General features: G+C 40.7%; 2 protein-coding genes across 3 annotated transcripts in view; one reads left to right on the top strand and one right to left on the bottom strand.

Moving 5' to 3' along the window:
* Nucleotides 1–17,817, top strand: part of LOC130910933 (dnaJ homolog subfamily C member 5-like) — a 35,729-nt gene extending 17,912 nt beyond the window's left edge. The window contains exons 1-5 of one of the 2 annotated variants that reach the window (XM_057828587.1): nt 4,638–4,803; nt 10,212–10,337; nt 12,508–12,721; nt 12,799–12,970; nt 15,564–17,817. In XM_057828587.1, the coding sequence (XP_057684570.1) occupies nt 10,228–10,337; nt 12,508–12,721; nt 12,799–12,970; nt 15,564–15,673 (606 nt within the window). In that variant the 5' untranslated portion in view covers nt 4,638–4,803; nt 10,212–10,227 and the 3' untranslated portion in view covers nt 15,674–17,817. Of the gene's footprint in view, nt 1–4,637; nt 4,804–10,211; nt 10,338–12,507; nt 12,722–12,798; nt 12,971–15,563 lie in introns of those variants that run through there. The other variant, XM_057828595.1, reaches the window with a different exon arrangement.
* LOC130910926 (solute carrier family 17 member 9-like) overlaps nt 1–24,831 on the bottom strand; it is a 50,189-nt gene that overhangs the window by 22,870 nt on the left and 2,488 nt on the right. The window contains exon 2 of the mRNA XM_057828582.1: nt 385–657. Coding sequence (XP_057684565.1) covers nt 385–473 — 89 coding nt within the window. The 5' untranslated portion in view covers nt 474–657. The remainder of the gene's footprint in view (nt 1–384; nt 658–24,831) is intronic.

The raw sequence follows: 24,831 nt of genomic DNA, 5'->3' as shown, positions 1-24,831 counted from the left end.
GGAATTATAATGTATTCTTATGGGAAAATCCTGCTCGACATATGACCATTTCGACTTACAAACAAGGTCCTGGAACGAATTAACTGCGTATGTAGAGTACTACTGCACTGTATCAGGAAACACTTTGTTGTCAATAGCGGAAAACTTTTAGTTTTATTCTTTATAGGGAACTTATTGACGTGATCTCAATGTTATCCAACGAGTTATCAAGGAATTGAGCTAAAAAATGTCTGGGAGTATGAACAAAAATCTACAGGAAGTGACTCATGTCACTCAAAGAGCACCCAGCAAAGGAACACGACACTATTCTCAGCTCACCTTGGCTCAGAATGGGAATTAGCTGAATTAGTCGTTCGATACGACATTAGCAAACATTTATCTCACCTGTGCCAGACGCGTCGGTCCAGCAGCTGGCTCGAGGCCTGGCAATCTTCCGGTTGAGGCGCGGGAAGGTCCTTCCCGCCGTCGGCCATTCAGGGAGCGTCGTGTTGCGCGGCTCGCCGCCGCCTACCCAACGGGATCAACGGGTAAAACGTGTCCAAACAATCTCCAGAAAGTTGCCACGGGGCGTCAATCCAGTGTGAAATTGGATTCTCTTCACTGAGAGACGTCATTCGCAGGGCGTGTTTGGAAAACTTGTTGTGCAAAGCGTTTCTCCTGTGGGGAAGAAAAAAAAAGCATAACTGAAATACTTTTTTTGTAGTTGATGGTCGCGTTTCATGGCATGCAAAAGCTGCCAAAGATATACTTGATGGACACTGGGTCACTGATGGTAGTTTTGCATGATAGGACATGCGATTATATCAACAGGAGGTGAACCCAAAATGTCCCCAAATAAGCAGGAAGTGAACTTGTATTCATCGGATGTGACCCCGAAATGTCGCCAAGTCAAAAGGGAGTGACCCAAAATTAACAGGAAATGAAAAGTGTCCTGAAATCATCAGGAAGTGACCCCAAATCAACAAAAAATGACCTAAAATGAACCCAAAGTCTACAGGAAGTGTCGGAGAGTCCCCCAAATTGATAGGAAGTGAGATAAAAAGCCTTAATGCCCTTAAAACTGACAGTAAGTGTACCAAATTGCCTTTGAATCTACAGTAAGTGCCCCAAAATGAACAGGAAATGATCTTAAAAAAAAAAAGCCTCAAAGGCTAAAGGAAGTGACCCAAAATACCTTAAATTTGACAGTAAGGGTCTCAAAATGCCTTAAAATCAACAGAAAGTGTCCCCAAATGATTAGGAAGTGTCCCAAAATGCCCTACAGTGACAGCAAGTGACCCAAAATCAACAGGAAGTGACCACAAAAAGCCTAAAAGTGTAGATGAAGTGACCTGAAATACCCTAAAATCGACAGGAAGTCTCCGGAAATGCCGTACAAATCAATGGAAAAGGTCCCAAAATGAACAGGGAGTGTCTTAAAGTGCCTTACACTCAACACGTATTGTCCCAGAATCAACAGGAAGTAACCCAAAATTAACAGGATGTGACCTAAAAAAGCCTCATTGTTTAAAGGAAGTGACCCATAACACCCGAAAATTGACAGGAAGTGTCCCAAAATGCCCTAAAATAAAGAGAGTGTCCCAAAATCAACAGAAAGTGACCCAACATCAACAGGAAGTGACCCAAAGCCTACAGGAAGTGGCCTGAAATACCTTAAAATTGACAGGAAGTGTCCTAATATCAATAGGAATTGACTCCGATATCAATAGGAAGTGACCCAAAATCAACAGGAAGTAACCTAAAAAGCCTCGAAATCTACAGGTGTCCCAAAATCAACAGGAAGTGTCCCAAAATGTCTAAAATCAAAGGAAAGTGTCCCAAAATGAACTACAAGTGCCTTGAAATGCCCCACATTCAACAGGAAGTGTTCCAAACTCAACAGGAAGTGACCCAAAATTAACAGGAAGTGACCTTAAAAGCCTCAGTGCCCATAGGAAGTTACCCGAAATACCGTAAAATCAACAGGAAGTGTCCCAAAATGCCTTAAAATCAACAAAAAGTGTCCCCAAATTAACAAGAAGTGTCTGGAAATGCCCTATATTCAACAGAAAGTGTTCCAAAACCAACAGAAAGTGACTCAAAATCAACAGGAAATGACCTTTAAAAAAGCCTCAAGACTGTAAAGGAAATGACCTAGAGATCCCTAAAATCAACACAAAGTGTCACAAAATGCCCTACATTCAACAGGAAATGTCCCAAAATCAACAATAAGCAACCCAAAATCAACAGGAGGTGAACTAAAGAAGCCTCAACGTTGATAGGAAGTGACCAGAAATACCCTAAAACTGACAGGAAGTATTCGGATATTGATAGAAATTGAGTCCACTTTCAACAGGAAATGACCAAAAAAGCCTCAAAATTTACAGGACGTGTCCCAAAATACACCGCAAGTGACCCAAAATAAACAGGAAGTGACATAAAAAGCCTCAAAATCTATATGAAGTGACCTGAAATACCCTAAACTCGACAGGAAGTGTCTCAAAATGCCTTAAGATCAAAGGAAAGTGTCCCAAAATGAACAGGAAGTGACCCAAAATCACCAGGAAGTGACCCGCAATGCCCTAAATCGACAGGAAGTTTCCTAAAATGCCTTAAAATTAATGGAAAGTGTCCCTCAACAAATAGGAAGTGTCTTAAAATGCCCTAAAACCGACAGGAAGTGTCCCAAAATGCCTTAAAATAAATGGAAATTGTTCCAAAATGAACAGGAAGTGTCCTGAAATGCCCTACATCATGGGTGCCCAAGTCTGGACCTTGAGAGCCCCTATCCAGTTTGTTTTCCATGTCTCCCTCCTTTAACACACCTGAATCAAATTATCAGCTCATCGGCAAGCACTGCAGGAGCCTGATAATGATCCTGATTATTTGATTCAGGTGTGTTGGCGGAGGAAGACATGTAAAACAAGCTGGATCGGGTTTCTCGAGCACCAGATTTGGGCACCCCTGCCCTACATTCAACAGGAAGTGTCCCCAAATCAACTGGAAGTGAACTAAAAAAGCCTCAAAGTCTACAGGAAGTGACCCAAAATCAACTAGAAGTAAACCAAAAAGCCTCCAAATCTATAGGAAAGGACCCAAAATAACCTAAAAGCGTCCCAAAATACCTTAAAAATGTGTCCCAGGAAATGACTTTAAAAAAAAACTCAGTCCACAGGAAGTGACCCAAAATACCCTAAAATCAACAAGAGGTGTCCCAAAATATCCAGGAAGTGACTTAAAATAAACACTAAAAATAAAAGGCCCAAACTCTAAATGAAATGACCCAGAGATGCCCTAAAATCAATAGAAAGGGACCCAAAATCAACAGGAAGTGTCCCAAAATCAAATGGAAGTGACCTAAAGAAGCCTCCAAGTCTACAGGAAATTAACCAAAATCAAATGGAAGTAAACAAAAAAAACCTCAACGTCTACAGGAACTGATCCAAAATACCCTAAAATCAACAGAAAGTGTCCCAAAATGCCTTGAAATCAACAGAAAGTGTCCGAAAATCAACAGCAAGTGACCCAAAATACCTTACTTTGAACAGGAAGTGTCTGAAATCCAACAGAAAATAACCCAAAAAAACAAAGTCTACAGGAAGTGTCCCGAAATTTCCAAAAATGAATAGGAAGTGCCCCCGAAATAAACAGGAATTGACTTAAAATCAACAGGAAGTGACCAAAGAAAACCAGTCTACAGGAAGTGACCCAAAATCAACTGGAAGTGAACCAAAAAAGCCTCGTAGTCCGCAGGAAGTGACCTGAAGTACCCTAAAATCAACAGGAAGTGTCCCAAAATTCCTTAAAAACAACAGAAATGTCCCCAAATGAACCGGAAGTCTTTTGAAATGCCCTACATTCAACAGGAAGTGTCCCAAAACCAACAGGAAGTGATTTAAAATCAACAGAAAGTGACCTATAAAAGCACCAAAATCAACAGGAAGTGTCCAGAAATCAACAGGAAGTGTCCCGAAATGCCCTAAAATCAATAGGAAGTTACCCAAAATCAACAGGAAGTGTCCCAAAATGCCCTAAAATCAACAGGAAGTGACCCTAAATCAACAGTAAGTGACCCAAGAAAATCAGTCTACAGGAAGTGACCCCCTCATAAAAAATAAATAAATAAAATTGACAGGAATTGTCCCAAAATGCCCTACACTCAACAGAAAGCGTCACAAAACCAACAGGAAGTAACCTATAAAAGCCCTAAAATCAACAGGAAGTGTCCCAAAATGCCCTAAAATCAACAGGAAGTGTCCCAAAACCGACAGGAAGTGACTTAAAATCAACAGGAAGTGACCTATAAAAGCCCCAAAATCAACAGGAAGTGTCCCGAAATCAACAGGAAGTGTCCCAAAATGCCCCAAAATCAATAGGAAATCTCCCATAATTACCCTAAAATGAATAGAGAAGTGACCCAAAATGAACTCGTTGCCCGCCATGGACGTCCAATTCATTAACTGGGAAGCATGGCTATGATTGCCATTGATCATTTATGTGTTCTTATATGCATCTTGCACGTCTACCACCGTCAATGGCATCAAAACAGCGCCGCATCCATTCTAATGTATCTTGGCGATTGAGTCACGTTTCTCTGCGCGGGCGCGCTCTCGCCCTCCCTCGCGAGCGCGCACGCCGGCTGGTGTGGGCGGGGCCTCCGTCTTGCTGCAGCCGTCCACGGTTGGTCGGCGCGCACTGAGGCTTCGCGCTCGCAGCGATGCAGCAGCCATAGTCAGGCGACGTCTTCCGCTCGTCCGTCCGTCCCTCGTCGCTTCCCGCCCGGCCTCCGCTCGTCTTTCGCGCCGCTCTTCGCTTCCTTCCAAGGTGGGTCTCGTCCGCTTCCACGTCTCTTCCTTCCTTTTCTCTTCCTTCGTGCCCTTCGTGCGAGCATCCTCAGCAGGCAGGCAGGCAGGCAGGCCGTGCAACATGGATGCTGCAGCGGAGGATGAGGATGATGATGATGACGATGATGGTGATGATGATGATGATGACGACGCGCGGAGATTATTGCTCCTTGCCGTTGTTTTCTCTAATCCACGAGGATGGAAATCTGGCGAGGTCGTTTTGTCGTCGGTCTTGAACGCGGCCTTTTACGTTTAAACCCACTGCTAGGCCCGTCGCTAGACGTTAGTTGGAACTCATTGGCTGCCATTGACGGCAATACACGTCCAATCTATTTGAAGTGGGAGACTGGCAGCGAATGAGCGAACCATTCTCAGCCAGGATTGAACGTGTACACGTGATAAACTAATTACAATTGATGGCAGAAGCATGAAAAGAGCTTTCGTTGCCCCTACCAAGATGGCCTCAGGCTGGCAGCCATGTTGGTAGGGGCAAGGTGTCCCATCCAAGTCAACGCGCTGACTTCAAAATTAAAAGTCATAACTATTTTATTTATTTCAAATATTATTTGATCAATGTCAAAGCGTCTGTTATTTATGCATTGCCAGCCAGTGACGGCGATAAACGTCCAATTCATTTTAAGTGGGTGGCCGGCAGCGAGTGAACGTTAAGTTGCCCCCAAATCAGCAGGAAATGACTTGACATCAACAGGAAGTCACCCCGAAATTCCCTCAAATCAACAGGAAGTGGCCCGAAATCAACGGGGAGTCACCCATAAAAGCCCGGAAATTAACAGGAGGTGACATGGAAATGTCCCAAAATTAATTGGAAGTGAGCCAGTGTCAATAGGAAGTGACCCATGAATGCCTCCAAATAAACAGGAAGTGACCCAAAATTGATTGGGAGTGACCCATGAATGCTTCCAAATAATCATGAAGTAACCCAAAATATATACAAAGTGACCCATAAATGCCTGCAAATACACAGGAAGTGAGCCAAAATCAATATAAACTGGGAATGACCAATAAATGCCTCCAAATGAGCAGGGAGTGACCCAAAATCAACTGGCAGTCACCCCCAAATTAACAGGGAGTGACCCAAAATAAATAGGAAGTGACCCATAAATGCCCCAAAAATTAACAGGAAGTGACCAAAAATCAAATGGGAGTGACCCATAAATCCCTCCAAATTATCAGGAAGTCACCCAAAATAATTAGGAAGTGACCCATAAATGCCTCAAAATTAACAGGAAGTGAACCAAAATCAAATGGGAGTGACCAATAAATGCCTCCAAATGATCAGGAAGTGAACCAAAATAAACAGGAAGTGACCCATAAATGCCCCAAAATCAACAGGAAGTGACCCAAAATAAATAGGAAGTGACCCAAAATCAACTGGTAGTGACCCATGAATGCCTCCAAATGACCAGGAAGTGACCCAAAATAAATAGAACGTAACCCAAAAATGCCCCAAAATTTAACAGGGAATGGCATGGAAATGTCACAAAATTAATAGGAAACGAGCCAGTGTTAATAGGAAGTGACCCAAAATCAACTGGGAGTGACCCATAAATGTACAAAAATTACAGGAAAAAGCCTTTAAATGTCCCAAAATTAACAGGAAGTGAGCCAGTGTGAATAGGAAGTAACCCAAAATAAGCAGGAAGAGACATGCCTACAAATTATCAGGAAGTGACCCAAAATAAATAGGACGTGACCCATAAATGCACAAAAATTAACAGGAACTGTCCCAAAATCAAGAGGAAGTAACCCATAAATAATGAAAATTAACAGGAAATGACCCAAAATCAACTGGGAGTGACCCATTAATGGCTCCAAATTATCAGGAAATGACCCATAAATGCCTCAAAATTAATAAGCAGTTACTCAAACTCTACTGGTAGTGCACCATAAATGCCCCTAAATGAACTGGAAGCCACTCAAAATCAACAGGAAGTGATCCAAAATCAAATTGGAGTGACCCATAAATGCTTCCAAATTATGGGGAAGTGACCCAAAATATATAGGAAGTGACCTATAAATACCAAAAATGAACTGGAAATGACCTGGAAATGTCCCAAAACCAACAGGAAGTGATCCTGTATCAACAGGAAATGACCAAAAATAAACATGCAGGGACACATAAATGCAACAGGAAATCAACAGGAAGTCAAATCAACGGGAAGTGACCCAAAATAAATAGGAAGCGACCCATAAATTCCCCAAAATAAACAGAAAGTGACACAAAATCAGCAGAAAGTGGCCCGTAAATGCGCAAAAATTAACATGGAGTGACCCATAAAGGCTTCTAAATTATCAGGACGTGACCCAAAATAAATAGGAAGTAACCCCGTAAATGCCCAAACCAAATACCAGGAAATTACCAAGAAATGTCACAAAACTAACAGGAAGTGATCCAGTATCAACAGGAAATGACCCAAAATCAACACGCAGTGAACCATAAATGCTTGAAAGTTAACAGGAAGTGACTTAGATTATGTCCCAGAATCAACAGGAAGTGAACTAGTATCTACAGGAAGTGACTTATAAATGCCTCCAAATCAACAGGACGTTACCCATAAATGCCTGGAAATTAACAGGAAGTGACACTAACGCTGGCCAGTGTGTTTTGTTTTCTTTCTTGAATGCATCTGACCAGGCCAATACCCAGACATGAGTCTAAACACATTGGCTGCCATTGACGGCAATAGATGTCCAATCCATTTAAAGTAGAATGGTTCATCGCGGATGAACTACAGTGACAGGGCCGCCCCCTCCAGCCATATTCATCAATCAGGATTCCGTTGGAATAAATCAAGTGTGTTCCGAGTGGGTCGTAAATCCACAGCCCAGCTTTGCCCTGCGGTCCATTCAATTCCATCCTCTTTGGCTGCCATTGAACGAATTTTCATTCGGTCCAAATGGATTCGGATGTCTAGCGTCAGAGCCAGTAATGCCCTAAAGTAACAGGAAATGATCCAAAATGTACTGGAAGTGACCCCGAAATACCTCAAAATGTTCAAGGATGAACCAAAAATCAACAAGAAGTCACCTGATACCAACAGGAAGTGACCTTAAATGGCCCAAAAAACTACAGGAAGTGAGCCCGGAATGCCTTAAATCAACAGGAAATGATGCAAATTGCACAAGAAGTGAACCCGGAATGTCCCAAAATGTAGAAGAAGTGACCCAAAATCAACAGGAAATCATGCTAATTGTACAGGAAGTGACCCAGAATGCGCTGAATCAACAGGATATAATGCAAAATGCATAGGAAGTGACTAGAAGTGACCCAAAATCAACAGGAAATGATGGAAAATGCATAGGAAGTTACCCAGGAATGCCCCAAAATGTGGAAGAAGTGCCGCGGAGTCAACAGGAAATGATGCAAATTGCACAGGAAGTGAACAGAAATGCCCTGATATTAACAGGAAATGATGCAAAATGCACAGGAAGTGACCCTGGAATGCAGCAAAATGTGTTAGAAGTAAGCCAAAATCAGCAGGAAATGAACCAAAATTCACGGGAAGTTACCGGAAATGCCTTATAATCAACAGGAAATGATGCTAAATGGACAGGAAGTGGCCCCGGAATACATTCAATCAACAGGAAGTGATGCAAATTGCACAGGAAGTGAACAGAAATGCCCTAAAACCAACAGGAAATGATGTAAAATGCACAGGAAGTGACACTGGAATGCCCCAAAATGTGTAAGAAGTGAGCCAAAATCAGCAGGAAATGAACCAAAATTCACAGGAAGTTACCGGAAAGGCCTTATAATCAACAGAAATGATGCTAAATGGACAGGAAGTGGCCCCGGAATGCCTTATAATCAACAGGAAATGGTTACAAATGCACAGGAAGTGATTAGAAATGCCCTAAAAACAACAGGAAATGGTAAAAAATGCATAGGAAGTAACCTCAGAATGCCCCAAAATGTGAAAAAAGTGACCCAAAATCAACAGGAAATGATGCAAATGCACAGGAAGTGATTCCGGGATGCCTTAAATCAACATGATATGATGCAAATTGCACAGGAGGTGACCAGAAATGCCCTGAAATCAACAGCAAATGATGCTAAATGCGCAGGAAGTGACTGCGGAATGTGTTCAATCAACAGGAAATAATGCAAAATGCACAGGAAGTGACCAGAAATGCCCTGAAATCAACAGAAAATGATGCTAAATGCATAGGAAGTGACCCTGAAACGCCTTAAATCAACAAGAAATGATGCAAAATGCACAGGAAGTGACCCAGGAATGCATTCAATCAACAGAAAATGATGCAAAATGTACAGGAAGTGACTCTGGAATTTCTTAAATCAACAGGAAATTGTCCAAAATGCACAGGAATCGACCAGAAATGCCCCAAAATCAACAGGAAATAATGTAAAATGAACAGGTAGTGACTAAAATGCCCTAAAAGCAAGAGGAAATTGTGCAAAATGCCCAGGAAGTGACCTCAGAATGCCCCGAAATGTGTAAGAAGGACCTAGAGGAATCTGACCTTTTAGCCAGACCGCCGGAATCGCGGCAGCCGAACCGCCGGACCCGCGAGGGCGCAGCTCCAACGACCCTTGCCGGCGAGAGTCCGACATCCCGGCCAAAAGGCCAAACTTCGCGCGGTCACCTTAGTCTTAACCCTTTGTATTGACTCCATTTTGAAAATTGTTCAACTTGTTTTCACTGAAAACAAGTTGACAATTTATTCAGGTCGATAGCGATCAAACAGCAAGGCGAAACAGAAGCAGACTCAGGCGGGGAGGCAAGGTCACCCTATCACACGCCAACAAAAGGTTCCCGAGAAAAATGACCACGATTAGTTAAACATTCAGTCTTTTGAAGGCTCCCGCGGGGTGGGCAGTGGGCAGGAAGAAGGCTGTGTTTAGGATTATTGTCTGTTTGTGGATTGGACAGGAGAATTCCGGAGTTACTGTTGTCAGGGCAACGAGGGTTTTGGATTTTGCCAACCCAGCGTCAAAGGGGCTCTTGGAGTCTTATCGGTCGTTTTATCAGTTGGATATCGGGTGTTCTCCAGTGTTTCTTGTGTTGGGACAGGGCGTCCCGCCATTTGTTCTGGACTGTCAGAGAGAACTGATTGCCAGAGTTGGTGGTGAAAACTCTCAGGAAGTTACCAGAAATGCCTTATAATCAACAGGAAATAATGCTAAATGACCCCGGAAGGCATTCAATCAACAGGAAATGTTGCTAAATGCACAGGAAGTGACCCTTGAATGCCCCGAAATGTGCAAGAAGTGACCCAAAAGCAGCAGGAAATGCTGCAAATGCACAAGAAGTGACCCCGGACTGCCTTAAACCTCCTAAAAAATGTCCAGGAAGTGACCCGCTAGGCATTTCCTGGTTGTAAATGGTGACGTGTGCTCGTGCGCAGCCAGCGGACGTCCGTCATGGCCGAGCATCAGAGACAGCGCTCCCTGTCCACCGCCGGCGAGTCTCTCTACCACGTGCTGGGAGTGGAAAAGCTGGCCACCAACGATGACATCAAGCGCTCCTACAGGTTAGCGTCGCTTTCAAAGGACAAATCACTTTTGGCGTTAAGTCAAGCCAGCCAAAATAAATCACGATTTTCTATTTCACTAAAATAAATTGATGTCAAATTTCCGTTGAACAGAAATTGGAGAATATTAACTGTCCCTTAACCTAAACTAAGCAAAAATAACGAGTTAAGTTTTTTATCCCTCTTATTTATTTTTAATTACTGTATTCCGCACTACAGGGGGAACCTCAAAACCTTCCATTTTCTCAATGCACCTTATACATGGATTAATATTGGTTCATTAACATTGTCTTTAGCGCAGCTCCATCTAGCGGATGCTTAATGCAACCCCAACAACTAGGACTGCATCTCAGTGTGAAAATTATGGTAAATCCAAAAATGAAATTGTAAAATATTTACAGTTTTCTCCCTCCTTTTAACTAAGTGAATAAGATCTAAACCTTTAAAAAATGAAAAGAATATTTATCTGTTTTTTCAGTTTATTTTTAGATTATATTTTAAACTAAATAAATTTAAAAATTTAAATAAAGAAAATAATTACTTTTTTTATTGAATCCAAAATTAAAATAGAATATTTACTGTTTCCCACATTTTCCATATTAATAAATTGTTGAACAAAAACTTAAATAAAGCGTATTTTCTGCTAATTTTATGTTAATTTTATTTTGTAAATTAAAAAAAAAAAGAATTTTTCATTTAAAATGATTTTTTTTAATTGTATTTATTTTTAAATTATTATTTATTTTCATTTTATCATTTCTTAGCATTCTTATTTATTTCATTTAATATTCTTCATTTAAATTTTATTTTATTTGTTTTAGAATTATTTAATTTTTTAATTGTATTTTTTGTTATTTATTTTCTAATTTATTTGTATTTTTAAAATTATTATTATTGTTTTATCAATTATTTTATTGACTTAATAGTAATAATTTAAAAAATATTTTTTTTAAATTTTCTATTTTCTATTCATTTTCTAATTTATTTTTAAATTTTAATTTTAATTTACCTATTTTTAAAATTATTACCATTACAAGACTGATATATATACATTCAACATACTGTACATGAGTACTGTATTTGTTTAAATCAACAAGATGGCATTAATATTCTGTTAAAGCGATCCATGGAAAGAAAGACTTTTAGTTCTTAAAAGATAAATGTTAGTCCAAGTTATAGAAATTTTATATTCAAACCCCTCTTAATGTTTTCGTTTTAATAAAATTTGTAAAACTTTTCAATCAAAAAAATAAACTAGTAGCCCGCCATTGTTGATGTCAATAATTACACAATGCTCATGGGTGCCGAAGCCCATAAAATCAGTCGCACCCAAGCACCAGCAGAGGGTGACAAAACTCCAAAAAACACAAGTAACAAGTGGACATTGCACTGTGCTGTCATTTTAATCTGTTTGAGCGGGGCATGTGCGTTAATTGCGTCAAATATTTTAACGTGATTAATTTAAAAAATTAATTACCGCCCGCTGACGCGATAAATTTTGACAGCCCTAATATTAATGTTTTTTTTTTTCAAATTTTAACTTTTTACAATTAACTATACATTTATAATTATATATTATATTTATTATATAAGTTTTTTTAATTTTAAATTAAATTCATTTTTTAATTTTTTAATTTTTTAAATTTTATTTTTTTGATTATTTAGTTTCTACTTTATTTTTATTTGTTATCATTATGATTATTTAACTGATAATTGTGTTTTTTAGATTTTTAAAAATTAATTTGAATTATTGTTATTATTTAAATTTAATTCATCTATTTTTATTATTTCGTTTTTTTCTCAATTAAATCCACACATGAAAAAAAAAAACCAGTATGGTCCCGCCCATTTTTTTTTTTTTTTAATTTAAAAAAAAATAAAGATAAAAATGAAAAATAAAGCAATTCATCCTTTTTTATATAACTGAACCAAACATTTTTTTTTTTTTTTTTTTTTTGGGAGAAAAAAGGAAAAATGCAAATGAAAAAAGAACAAAAATCTTATTTAAAGCAGTGGTGTCAAAGCGGCGGTCCGTTTTCCATATCCGGACCGCTGCGTCATTTTGTGCGGCCCGAAAGTGAATCATGTCGCTTAAATAAAATGAACAATTGGCAAATAATTTTTCAACTAATTAAATGAATAACCGTTGTTGTGTGTTGGCACAAATCAGGAAACTAGCTCTGAAGTTCCACCCGGACAAGAATCCGGACAATCCGGAAGCGGCGGACAAGTTCAAGGAGATCAACAATGCCCACGCCATCCTCAACGACCCCACCAAGCGCAACATTTACGACAAATACGGCTCGTTGGGGCTCTACGTGGCCGAGCAGTTCGGAGAGGAGAACGTCAACACTTACTTTGTGCTCTCCAGCTGGTGGGCAAAGGTCAGCTTTTTTGTTTTTTTATTTTGATCTTTCTGGTCTTGGTTCCGGTTCGAGCGCGTCGGTCTTTTTTTACGCAGGCGCTTTTCGTCTTCTGCGGCTTGGCCACCGGCTGCTACTTCTGTTGCTGCCTGTGCTGCTGCTGCAACTGCTGCTGCGGGAGGTGTAAACCCAGACCTCGCGAGGGCCAGGAGCAGGACTTTTACGTCTCCCCGGAGGACCTGGAAGCTCAGCTGCAATCCGACGAGAGGGGTACGTCGCGTCGCCGCTTTTTCTTGATTTTTGGGGCACTTGCTGTTGATTTCAGGGCGATTTCAATGCCCCCAAAATCAACAGGAAGTGACCCACAATCTAGTCAGTTTCTGTTGATTTGGGCAATTCGGGGTTGCTTGCAACAGACCCGGCGGCAAGGGCGGGCATTAAGGGGCCGGGCCCGCCCTGAGAGACTGCTGTGCCTGCCCTAGCTTGATTAGATTGTACTGTGTATTTTTTTTTTTTTTTAATCTTCCACAAAAACACACACACACACGGAGTGGACAAACCTTCTATTCCTCCTATCTTGATCTGTCGTCATTCTTTGCAATTTCTTGCCAATCACAGATAAGGGGGGAGGGCCGAGTAGACGGCCATTGGGTGCTCATGTTTATCAGTGCATATATTATGTTTACGCTGAAGCACTTTAGTTAAATAAATGCACACAGAACTGCACCATTGTTTTTCGCATACCTGTCAAGTTGTACGGTTTCAACGTAATTTGTACAAGTGAGCACTGATTTTTAAATGTATATGCCGTACATTCAAAATCTGTACGTTTTTTGCATTACGTTTTTTTTTCTCCGTTCGGTTTTGTCACCGTTTCGGCAATGAGAAAATGTGCGTTACGACGTTGGTTGAATGACGCGAGAAAAGACAGAGACACTGAGAGAGAAGAGTGTTGTGACGCTGTAGCAAACGCGATGCTAGGCTAGGTGGCTCCAATATTTCCCGACTGTAGCCGACAGCTTCTATAGCCGGGGGTCGGACCGCCAAGGCCCCAGCCTTTGGCTGCCGCCCAAATTGCTCCGCACCCGACCCCTTTGGCCCTTCCCACAGGTGGTGAGCCCATGGGAAGGCGGATCCACGTTGCCTTTTCGGGCTGTGCCCGGCCGGACCCCATGGGAAAAGGGCCGGCCACCAGACGCTTGCCTTCGAGCCCCACCCCCAGGCCTGGCTCCAGAGGGGGGCCCCGGTAACCCGCGTCTGGGCAAGGGAAACTTGGATCCGGGCCAGTTGAGGTGGCTCGGGCATCTGGTTCGGATACCTCCTGGACGCCTCCCTGGAGAGGTGTTCCGGGCATGTCCCACCGGTGGGAGGCCCCGGGGTCGACCCAGGACACGCTGGAGAGACTATGTCGCTCGGCTAGCCTGGGAACGCCTTGGAATCCCGCCGGAGGAGCTGGCTGAAGTGGCTGGGGAGAGGGAAGTCTGGGCTTCCCTGCTAAAGCTGCTGCCCCCGCGACCCGGCCCGGAATAAGCGGAAGATAATAGATGGATGTAGCCGACAGCCTAAAATCTACGCCTAGATATCAAATGCTTATAGAACTAGATGCGAAACGACAGACTCGGCGGTGTTAATAAACAGACGCCATTTTGAAGCAGTAGACTTCTCAGAAAGGCTCTGTTGTAGTGAACCTTCCTAGCGAACTTAAGTAACTTTTGATCTAAAATACTCCTAAATCGGCAAAATCTTGACTTGAATCTATCTTTAAATGATGAAACAGTTTTAAAACTTGTCAAAAGTAGACAGAAGGGAACTAAAGCAAAAACGGTAGAAATTTTAAAAACTTTAACGGTTGATTCACAACATTAAACGATTTCCAAACATAGCAAAGGTTACTATGTTTTTTTGTTTTTATGGGGAAAAAAAAAAAAAACATGAAAGGTAACACCAGTTACTTTGCCAAATAACTAATTACTCTTACCTTCAGGTGACTGAGTTACTAACTTTTTGGGAGAAGTAATTTGTAACTAATTAATTACTTTTTTAAAGTAAGATTAACAACATTGGTCATAAAGATGAAGTCTGCAGAATGAAAAGTGACAAAAGCGGAGATTTCATTCTGCCAATTTGTTGCCGAACACAATTTGCCCGCGACTATTGCTGATCACTTCTCAGAATTAGCCAAAGAAATGTTCCCTGACTCAAAGATTGCATCATTAAGTTCATTTTATCAATTGACCTTTTTAATTTATAATTGGACACACTAACGAACTACCTTCAAGTCTAACTGAATCGCGAGCTGAAGTGCAGCAATCAAAAGACTTGATAGAAATTGCCAAAATTGCTACATACAATTATAGTCACTGTTAAATTTTAGTAATCCTGATGTAGCTGAAGATATTGATTGTTCTTTGATTGCACTAGGTTACATGTGACAATATTACCAATAAATTCATATTATTTTAAAAATTGAGTTTTATTTTGGTTTCATATTGCACGCTATATACAACGTTTTAAGATCAGTCACCAATTTGTAAGGGCATACGTCACTATTTGTAAGATTGCCAACGGCCTCGGCAGGTATGTTTTCGTTTGTCTTATAGATTTTACGATGAACTACCACTTGTGACTTCAGTGACAGAAAATATTTCAGTGCACTGATGTAGTAATGTACAGGTAATAACGCCACTGTTGTGTGCCCCTCCCCCCCAAAAAAATGTAATGCCCCCCCTGTAATTTCTTTCTGCAGCCGGATCTGGCTTGCCAATGAAGCGTTAATTTGATACCTGATATAAGCCCAAATCCCTCACACTGAAAAATTGACGACCATGACTGTCAATGAGTTACCAACATGTTTTCCTCGCAGAGGCGGCGGGTGAGCCAATCATGCTTCAGCCCACGGCGGGGGCCACAGAGACCACCCAGCTGACATCGGACGGCCACTACTCCTACCGCACCGACACCGCTTTCAACTAAAGCGTCTGTCCGTTTCGTCTTTCAACAGCAGGAGGGACCGAGCGGCCGGGAACTTGTCCTTATTTTTTTCTTTCCCACGCAGACAAGAAAAGAAAATCCTTAACTTTTTTTTTTCTATTGGCCCCTCGTGGTGTCGCATGCGCCCCCTATCTTTCCTCTCTCTCGCCGCGTCCATTTCGACGTCGCTCGGCTCGGCGGGCAGGCGCTTGGGATTCTCGTCATATCGGCGGGCGCGTCTCTCGTCGTTTTTGTTTTGTTTGTTTATTGAACGTGACACTCTTCACGCGGAGCGTTGTTTTCGGGACGGACACCGCACGGTTTGCATGTCTTGCCACGCATCTTCAAATCTCAAAACGCGGCGCGGCGTGCACGCCCGTGCGTCCACCGTACGACTTTGGCCGCCGTCGACGGCGATAGACGAACTAATTACTGATACTAATTACTGATACATTTATGAATATATTCCTCCTTTTTATTTATTTTTCATATTTTCCCCCAAATATTTTCTCGTTTTAATTTATTTTGTTTTAATTTTATGGTAATTTTGTTTATTAATATTTTTGCATTGGTCCCTCTTTTTTTTTAATTTTTCCATGATAATTTAAATAATTAACAATATAATATGTCTTTTTTTTTTTTATTATTTATTTATTTTTTTTCATGTTTTCCCCAAAATATTTTCTCTCATTTTAATTTATTCATTTATTTATTTTTCTATATTCTATATATTCTTTATAAATTTATAAAGTATCATTTTCTTCTTTTTTTTAAATCCTTTTTTGTATTTTTCCCATTTTTGTTGATTTTTTCAATATTTATTTTTTAAATGTAATAATATATAATTTATATAAAATACATGAGAAATATAGAATATAGAAAACTTATTTTTTATTTTTTGTATGGAATTTTCCAATTTGTTTTATTTTCCATGTAATTTATTCATTTTAATTAATTTTATATATTCTATATTTTCTTTTTATTTTTTTGTATAATGTGTATATATATATATATATATATATATATATATATATATCGTTAATTATATATATTACATTTATTAATTTTATTTATTTTAATGTATTTTCCAGTCTATTTTTTATTTTTATTTTTTTTTTATTTTGCGTTTTTCCAATTTTTGTTGAATTTTTCAATATCAATTTAAATAATTTTGAGTATAATAATGTGTAATTTATATAAAAACTAAGTTAGAAAATATAGAATATATAAAATTATTTTTTATCACAAATTGTATTATTACACTGTTAACGTTATATATACCATATATAAACATGTACATGTGAATTTAAACATTCAACAAAAATTGGAAAAATACAAAATATTTCCTCATATTTTACCTGTTTAGAATTATTTTGTATTTTTCCATTTTGTTGTTGAATTTTTTTCTAATATATATAATTACATTATAACATTGTAATAATATATAATTTTCTTCCATTTTTTAAAAAATCTTTTTTGTTTGTTTAGAATGCTCCCATTTTTTGTTGTATGTTTCCCCAATCAAATAAAAAATATATAAAATGTATTATTTATTTTAAATGTTTAATGTTAAATGTAAATTCAGTCGTCAAGAGGTTAACGTTATATCATAAATTAATATGTCACTGGCTGCCATTGAAGGCCATCGTACGATCGCCGCCAGCCCTCCCTATTCTGAACGGATTGGACGTCTTTCGCCGTCAATGGCGGCTCAAGTAGTGCCCGTCGCTGACATGTAGCTCCCTTTTTAAAAAAAAAAAAATTTGATCTCAGTCCAAACAGATCAAACGTCTATCTCTGTCAATGGCAGCGAAGGAATTAAGCGCTCGGACGTTTCCTCGGATATACGTCGTCAACCCCCCCGCTGTGTGTCCCGTGGCTTTTTCATGGAGAAGACGCGACCGAGAAAAAAAATGGTTTACTTAGGTCATATGTTGTGGTGGGAATCATTTCAAGTGGTCAAGTGTTGTATATCGTAACCATTGACTTGTGCTAGCCTACAGAGGCTAGCGCAGTACAGGCAGAGTATCAGAAAACATGATGTTGTAGCATGGTTATTTGTGTGGGTGTGGGTGTGCGTGTGCGTGCGTGTCTGGAAGAAAACTTGGATCTCAATTTACTGTTGGTGAATAAATGTTCCGAAACAGTCCCGTGAATGGTGTGCCTTTTATTGACCAAAAATATTGCACATGAGTCCCGAAAATTAACAGGGTGTCAAATTGAACCGATTGTGTCTGGGTCTGGCCATCTTACGCTATCTAAATTGCGCTATTTTAGGCTTATGCTATCTAACACTTGTTAATGCTATCTGACACTAGCTAATGCTATCTTGTGCTAGTTTACACTACGCTGTTTTACAGTATTTTACGCAACGTTACGCTATGTTACTCTGGTTAATGCTATCTTACTCTAGTTAATGCTTTCTTTCATTAACTTGCACAATTTTATGATACTAGTTAACGTCATCTTTCGCTAGTTTAAACTACCTTACACTTGTTTACACTACTTTAACTCACGCTAGTTTACACAACGTTACTCTGGTTAATGCTATCTTATGCTAGTTTATGCTATCTTACACTATCTAACGCTATCTTGCGCTATTTTAAGATAGCTTACACTAGCTTAGGCTATCTTATGCTAGTTTACGCTACCTTACGCTAGTTTACGCTTCCTCATCCTATATCACTCTGGTGAATGCTATCTTATAGCTAATGCTATCTTACTCTGGTTAACACTATCTCATACTAGTTTATGCTATCTTACACTAGCTAATAGGCTTGCCACCAGTCCCTTGAAATACGGAATTGTTCCGTAATTGGGAATTAAAAGTTGTGCTCCGTATTGAACCAATACGGAACGCAGTTTATTCCGTATTTCACAATTGTCCCATGGGGAGGCGATCCCGCGCGACCCGCGGCTCTGGCGGCACGCCCAGCCCATGCACGTCTGGCACAGACAAACACACACCTGCACTCACGAGTGAACACTGAGCCAACAATAAAGAACAAAAACGGCAGGAGATATTAAAGACAGCAAGATAGTTATCTGTCTGCCCTGCACTGCGCTCCACTTCCGGGTTCGTTGCCTAGTTACATCGCTCACTCTGCTCAGTGCACCGCCCCGCGCGTTTTCAAAACAAAGATGTCTTCAACACCAGACGCTAAGGACACCCCACCTCATCCTCAAAAGAGGAAACGTCTGCAAAAAATAGACTGGGGTGGGAAGACTCGGGTAACCCGTGGCTCGATAGAGTCACTGATGATGATTATAAAGCGAACTGCAAGGAAGGTAGGAAAGTTTTTGCACAGTCTCACGGAGGTGTAAAACAGCATGCTGCAGGGGACCTCCACAAACGGAATTTAAGATCCCAGAAGAGCCTTCGTCACAATTCTTTGTACCTGAAACATCCCCTGAGCTTGATTTGGTATGTTATTATGCTCTTGTATATAGATAACATATAGGCTATATTTATATTTACCTTCATATATTTTGCATTGATGGGAGCATAGCTAGGCTATTTCAGTTGCTACTATGGTTGATTATTTTCAGGAAGGATTTTTTTTTTTTTGAAACATGCATTTCTTATCAATCAATATGGAATGAATTTATGTACTCATAAAGAACATCTTATTTTGTTATGCTAACTAATGATCCTCATTTGGAATTATTCCTAATAGATTAACAGCAAATAAACACTAAATAAATAGTCCTTCTGCGAATATATACTATCTATTGATTGATTAATAGTGAGACCAAAATTAAAGCAATAATTTGGCATCATCCCACTCCTACCCTCTAAATTACTGCAGCTGAGGTGACATAGGTATAGCACACAGTAAAACGTGGCCAGAGCTACAATAGTGCTGACTGTGGACACAGGCTCAATCAGATGATTTTATGTGATTCCAAAATGGTGAAGAAAATGACTTTGGGTAGAACAAAGCAAGAGGCACTGTTGAAGCAAGTCCTGGGTCCAAAGGCAGTGGGTGGTGTGCTCAAGATCTTAACATCACCCATCCCCTTCTCCATACAGACTAATGCCTCGAATAGATTGAGCAGGAAGATGTTTCCCCTTGCTCTCCAGTACTTCAGTCCAGAGTCTGGGGTCATCAACAAAATGCTGGACTTCATAGAGAATGCAGACGAGTCAGCTGCTGGAAGTTAGCTTTCCTGGAAAAATTTGGCTTGTCAATGGGTCACGTGACCGGATTCAGTGGCGACAACACAAATGTGAATTACGATATTCTTAACTTCGTTTTCACTAAGCTGCAGAAAGAAAGAAAAAAAAACAGTCTGCTGCAAGGAAACTGCCATGCCCACATAGTGCACAATACAGTTTTCTTATCTAAAAATAGATACATTTCTATGCATTTTAGGAGTTTTGGGGAGGCCTCTTTCTTTTTCGCCCGTAAGGCTTTGGGCACATGGGGGTCGTCCCTTATTTCTATTTCTAAAAGGTGGCAACCCTACTAGCTAACGCTATCTTGCGCTATTTTACAATAGCTTACACTAGTTTACGCTAACTTGTTTACGTTAAATTTACATCATCATTCGCTTGTTTACACTACCTTACACTTGTTTATACTACTTTATCTCACGCTAGTTTACACTACCTTACACTATATTACACTGGTAAATGCTATCTTACACTAGCTAACGCTATCTTGCACCATTTAATGATAGTTTATGCTAGTTTACCCTATTTCACACTAGTTTACCTTATGCTAGCAGCCTATAGACCACGCTAGTTTACGCTCCTTACACTATGTTACCTTGGTTAATGCTATCCTATGATAGTTTATGCTATCTTACACTAGCTAACGCTATCTTGCGCTATTTTACGATAGCTTACACTAGTTTACGTTATCTTATGCTAGTTTACGCTACCTTATCCTATATTACTCCGGTTTATATACTCCGGCATTTTTTGCTGCTTCGCTACTGTGCAGACGTCTCTCTGCTTTGCTCCTGCTTCTCAAGCTTCAATCATCTTTTTAATCATTTTTAATTACCTCGAAATTACTCAGTAAGTCTTGGAATTATCTTTTAATCATGTTTATATTCAAACAAAGGCTTTTTGAGCATTTTTGAGCCTTTTAAAGTGCTTTTTTGTCATTACTTGGACACAAGTCTGCCTTATCGGAGCTGAGGAATTCGGCTAACGAAAGCTAAGTAGCAGCAACATGCCTCCCCTGTCAATGGATGATTACCACAAACTGCTCCAGAAGATAGCAGTACTGGAAACAAAAATCTACTGGCTTGAAGTGAATATGGAGGTAAACGGACAGCTCGGGAATGAAACCACTCTGCCGATCTCCCAAAACAGCGGGTGGGAGCGGACCCACAGAATGCAAACAAACACCATCGAGACTCAACGGGACCCTGGCAGAACCCAGCACTGGCAGATTTACGATGAAAAGGAATGGCCACCTCTGCAGAAGAATGCGTCATCTACTCCGGCACCAGAAAGAAAATTATCACAGATCAAGGCAACAACAAAGGCTCAAAGCAAAGTGCCTCAAGCTGCTGGAATTCTACTGGAAAATAGATTTACGCCACTCTCCGAGACTCCTGACCCAGGGAAAGTTGGAACACCCAGCTCGAAAGAGAGGTACGATGCTAATGCATGTGCTAGCAGGCTACAGAGAAAGCGACCCAATGGGCCCCGCACTCTGATAGTGGGCGACTTTGCTGTGAATGGGATGAAACACTTTTGTAGCAACAATACCAGAGTATGTTGTTTTAACAAAGCTACGGTTTCTGTTATCTCAGAGAATATCCTGAGCATTGCTGCTCAGCATCCAACAGCCACTACTCTGATAATACACACAGGAGCCCTCGATATTGCGAAGCAAAAATCTGAGCTTTTAAAGCAAGACTTCACTGAACTGATAAACAAAGTCGGAACTTTAAATACTGAGGTGTTTTTCAGTGGACCCATACCCGCGCCCAGGCTGGGGGATGAAAGTTTCAGCAGAGTGATGATGCTTAACAAATGGCTCAAAGCAACATGCGCTGGACAATCGATGTACTTCATTGACAATTTCAACATATTTTCAGGGCGCAGGCATCTCTTTAAGAACGATGGCCTTCACCTAAATAAGTCAGGAGTGCGGTTACTAAGCAGCAGCATGTTTTATCTCTTGAGGCACAGACAGTCTGCTTATCTCGAGGAAAGGAGGCAAGCTGTCCCAAAACATCGGATAAACATGGTGGCTGGGATGAGTGCTGAATCAGACAGTGTGCACGCAGGATCAATCTCTCCTCCAAAAATGGAGCCGATAGTCGCTGAAGGGGAAGTGACTAAGCCAGCCCTGCCAGGCTGTGACCAACCCTCCTCTGCTGAGGCTCCACTGCCTCAACGGGAGGAGACCCTGGTAGCAGGTGATCGACCCCCTTCAGACGAGACTCAAGAAGTGGCTCCATCAGCTCAACAGGAGGAGAACGACCCGACCGTGCAATCCTCTGCTGTCGAGGCCCCATCCAGCCCCAAATCCTCGCACTCCAAGACGCCACCACGCCGCCGACTCCAGGCTAAGGCCCCATCCAGCCCCAAATCCTCACACTCCAAGACGCCACCACGCCGCCGACTCCAGGATAAGGCCCCATCTAGCACCAAATCCTCACACTCCAAGACGCCACCACTCCGCCGACTCAGTCAGGCTAAGGCCTCATCAAGGCCTAAATCCCCACAGTCCCGGAAGCCACCCCGCCGACGACTTAGTTTGGATGGAATAATGAGTCAACCTGATTGGGACTCCATGGATCTAGATAGCAAGGTTAACCAGTCTCTTGATCTCCTCAAGTTCATGTCTTCGCTTCCACCCTGTACCTGCCACACCCGACAGGTGCCAGGGGAAGATGGCAACAAACCAACCAGCTTCCCCTGGAATTCTCTCGGGGCAAAGCCAAAGCACTACAACTCTGGAACTACACGGTATTATCCTTCTATGGAGGAAGCCATGTTTGCGACACCAATATGATGTGCACCGGGTCCAGGCTGTGACAACATTACAAAGACTGTTCTGTCCCAGCAAAAGCCGGGGCCTTATGGAGTACAGTATGTATGCTCAACAATCCCAGTGGTGATAAACAACAAAAAAAGGGCTAGACTGGTGAGAAATAAAAAACGTTCAATCAACTCTGCCAACCTGTTAAGCATAGTATGTCATTCCCAAAACTCACCAGTGAATCCAGTCTGGCATCTCCAATTGGCTCTGCTAAATATTAGATCTTTAGCTGGCAAATCTTTCTTAATTAATGATTTTATCAGCAAACATAACCTTGACATGTTGTTCCTAACAGAAACTTGGTTAGATCAAGATAAGAGTTCGACAGTTCTGATTGAGGCAACCCCCACAAACTTCCATTTCTTTAGTGCGCTAAGAACCCATAAGAAAGGAGGTGGGGTTGCCAGTCTGATCAGGGACAGTTTTCAATGCACGAATATTTCATGTGGTCAGTTTGATTCCTTTGAGTATATTGTCATTCAGCTAAAAAGCCCTTGCAGAGCTGCCTTGGTAACAATTTACAGACCACCGAAGTATAACACAATGTTTTTTGATGAGTTTACCAAAATACTGTCTTCCGTCTGCATGGACTTTGATTGTGTTGTTTTAGTGGGTGACTTTAACATTCATGTTGATAATCCTGAAGAAGGATGTGCTAGAGAGCTTTTAAATATTTTGGATACATTTGTTTTATCTCAGCATGTCACAGTTCCAACACATAACAGAGGGCACATACTGGACTTAATAATATCCAAAGGTCTTAACATCTCTGAGGTCACAGTGAATGATGTTGCTCTGTCTGATCACTACTGCATTATGTTTAAAATGACCACCCCGTCCATCCTCTGAAAAGGGAAACAGAGGTGATTAGGAAGCGTTACATAAGTGATAACACATGTGCATTATTCACATAGGCCTATGCCTCATCATTAACCCCTACAATAGCTCCAGTGGAAGAACTTGTAAATAGTTTCAGTTCCAGTGTGATGACTGTAATGGACACTATTGCCCCGATTAAGACAAAAACTTTGTCAAGAAAGAAGTCACCCTGGAGAAATGCCATACTAGCTATAAAACAAAAGCAAGTTTGTAGACGAGCAGAACGCAGATGGCAAAAATACAAACTCCTAGTTTTTTATGATATCTACAAAGACAGTCTTCGCAAATACAACCAGGAACTGAAAAATGCTAGACAATCATATTTTTCAGAGATCCTTAGTAGAAACACCAACAATACTCGCACACTATTTTCTGTTGTTGACAAACTGACAAACCCACAAGCATCAATACCTCAGGAATTGGCATCTGAGGTGTCCTGTAATAATTTAGCAGCATTCTTTACACACAAAGTACTAAAGATTAGACAGACTGTGTGCAACTCCGGATTAACAAATGTTACACTAAATGCCTCCCAAAATGTCCCCCACGTCAATCTTAGACAGTTTAGCCTCTTGGACTATGCCACTTTAACAGAAATTGTGTCGAAATTAAAGCCCACAGCATGCTGCCTTGACATCCTTCCTTCAAACTTTTTCAAAACTGTTTTTCATTGCATAGCCCCAGACATACTTCAGATTATAAATACTTCCCTCCAAACAGGAGAGTTTCCTCAGACTTTAAAAACTGCAGTAATAAAACCTCTCCTAAAAAAACCTAATCTGGATGCCTCAACCATTAGTAATTACAGGCCAATATCAAATCTGACATTCCTGGGGAAAATTATCGAAAGGGTTGTGTTTGAACAGATCCAGACTTTTATGATCCAAAACAATCTTTTTAACTCATTTCAGTCTGGATTTCGGCCACAACACAGCACCGAGACCGTGCTTATCAAAGTCCTAAATTATATTCGTCGGAATACCGATGCAGGCAAATCATCTGTTCTGCTACTATTGGATCTCAGCGCCGCATTTGACACGGTTTATCACAGCATACTACTCAGCAGATTGGAACAGTGGGTAGGGCTTACTGACACTATTCTTCAGTGGTTCACATCCTATTTACATGATAGGGATTTCTTTGTGTCAATTGGAAACTATCAGTCAGAACGAACCAAATTCACGTGTGGAGTCCCTCAAGGGTCAATTCTTGGACCACTCTTATTTAACATCTTTATGGTTCCGTTAGCTCAGATAATGGAACAGTATGACA

This window comes from Corythoichthys intestinalis, chromosome 2, assembly GCF_030265065.1.
Source record: "Corythoichthys intestinalis isolate RoL2023-P3 chromosome 2, ASM3026506v1, whole genome shotgun sequence".
NCBI lineage: Eukaryota > Metazoa > Chordata > Actinopteri > Syngnathiformes > Syngnathidae > Corythoichthys > Corythoichthys intestinalis.
The sequence above is the reverse complement of the archived record's forward strand: the minus strand, read 5'-3'. Positions and strand labels throughout refer to the sequence as shown.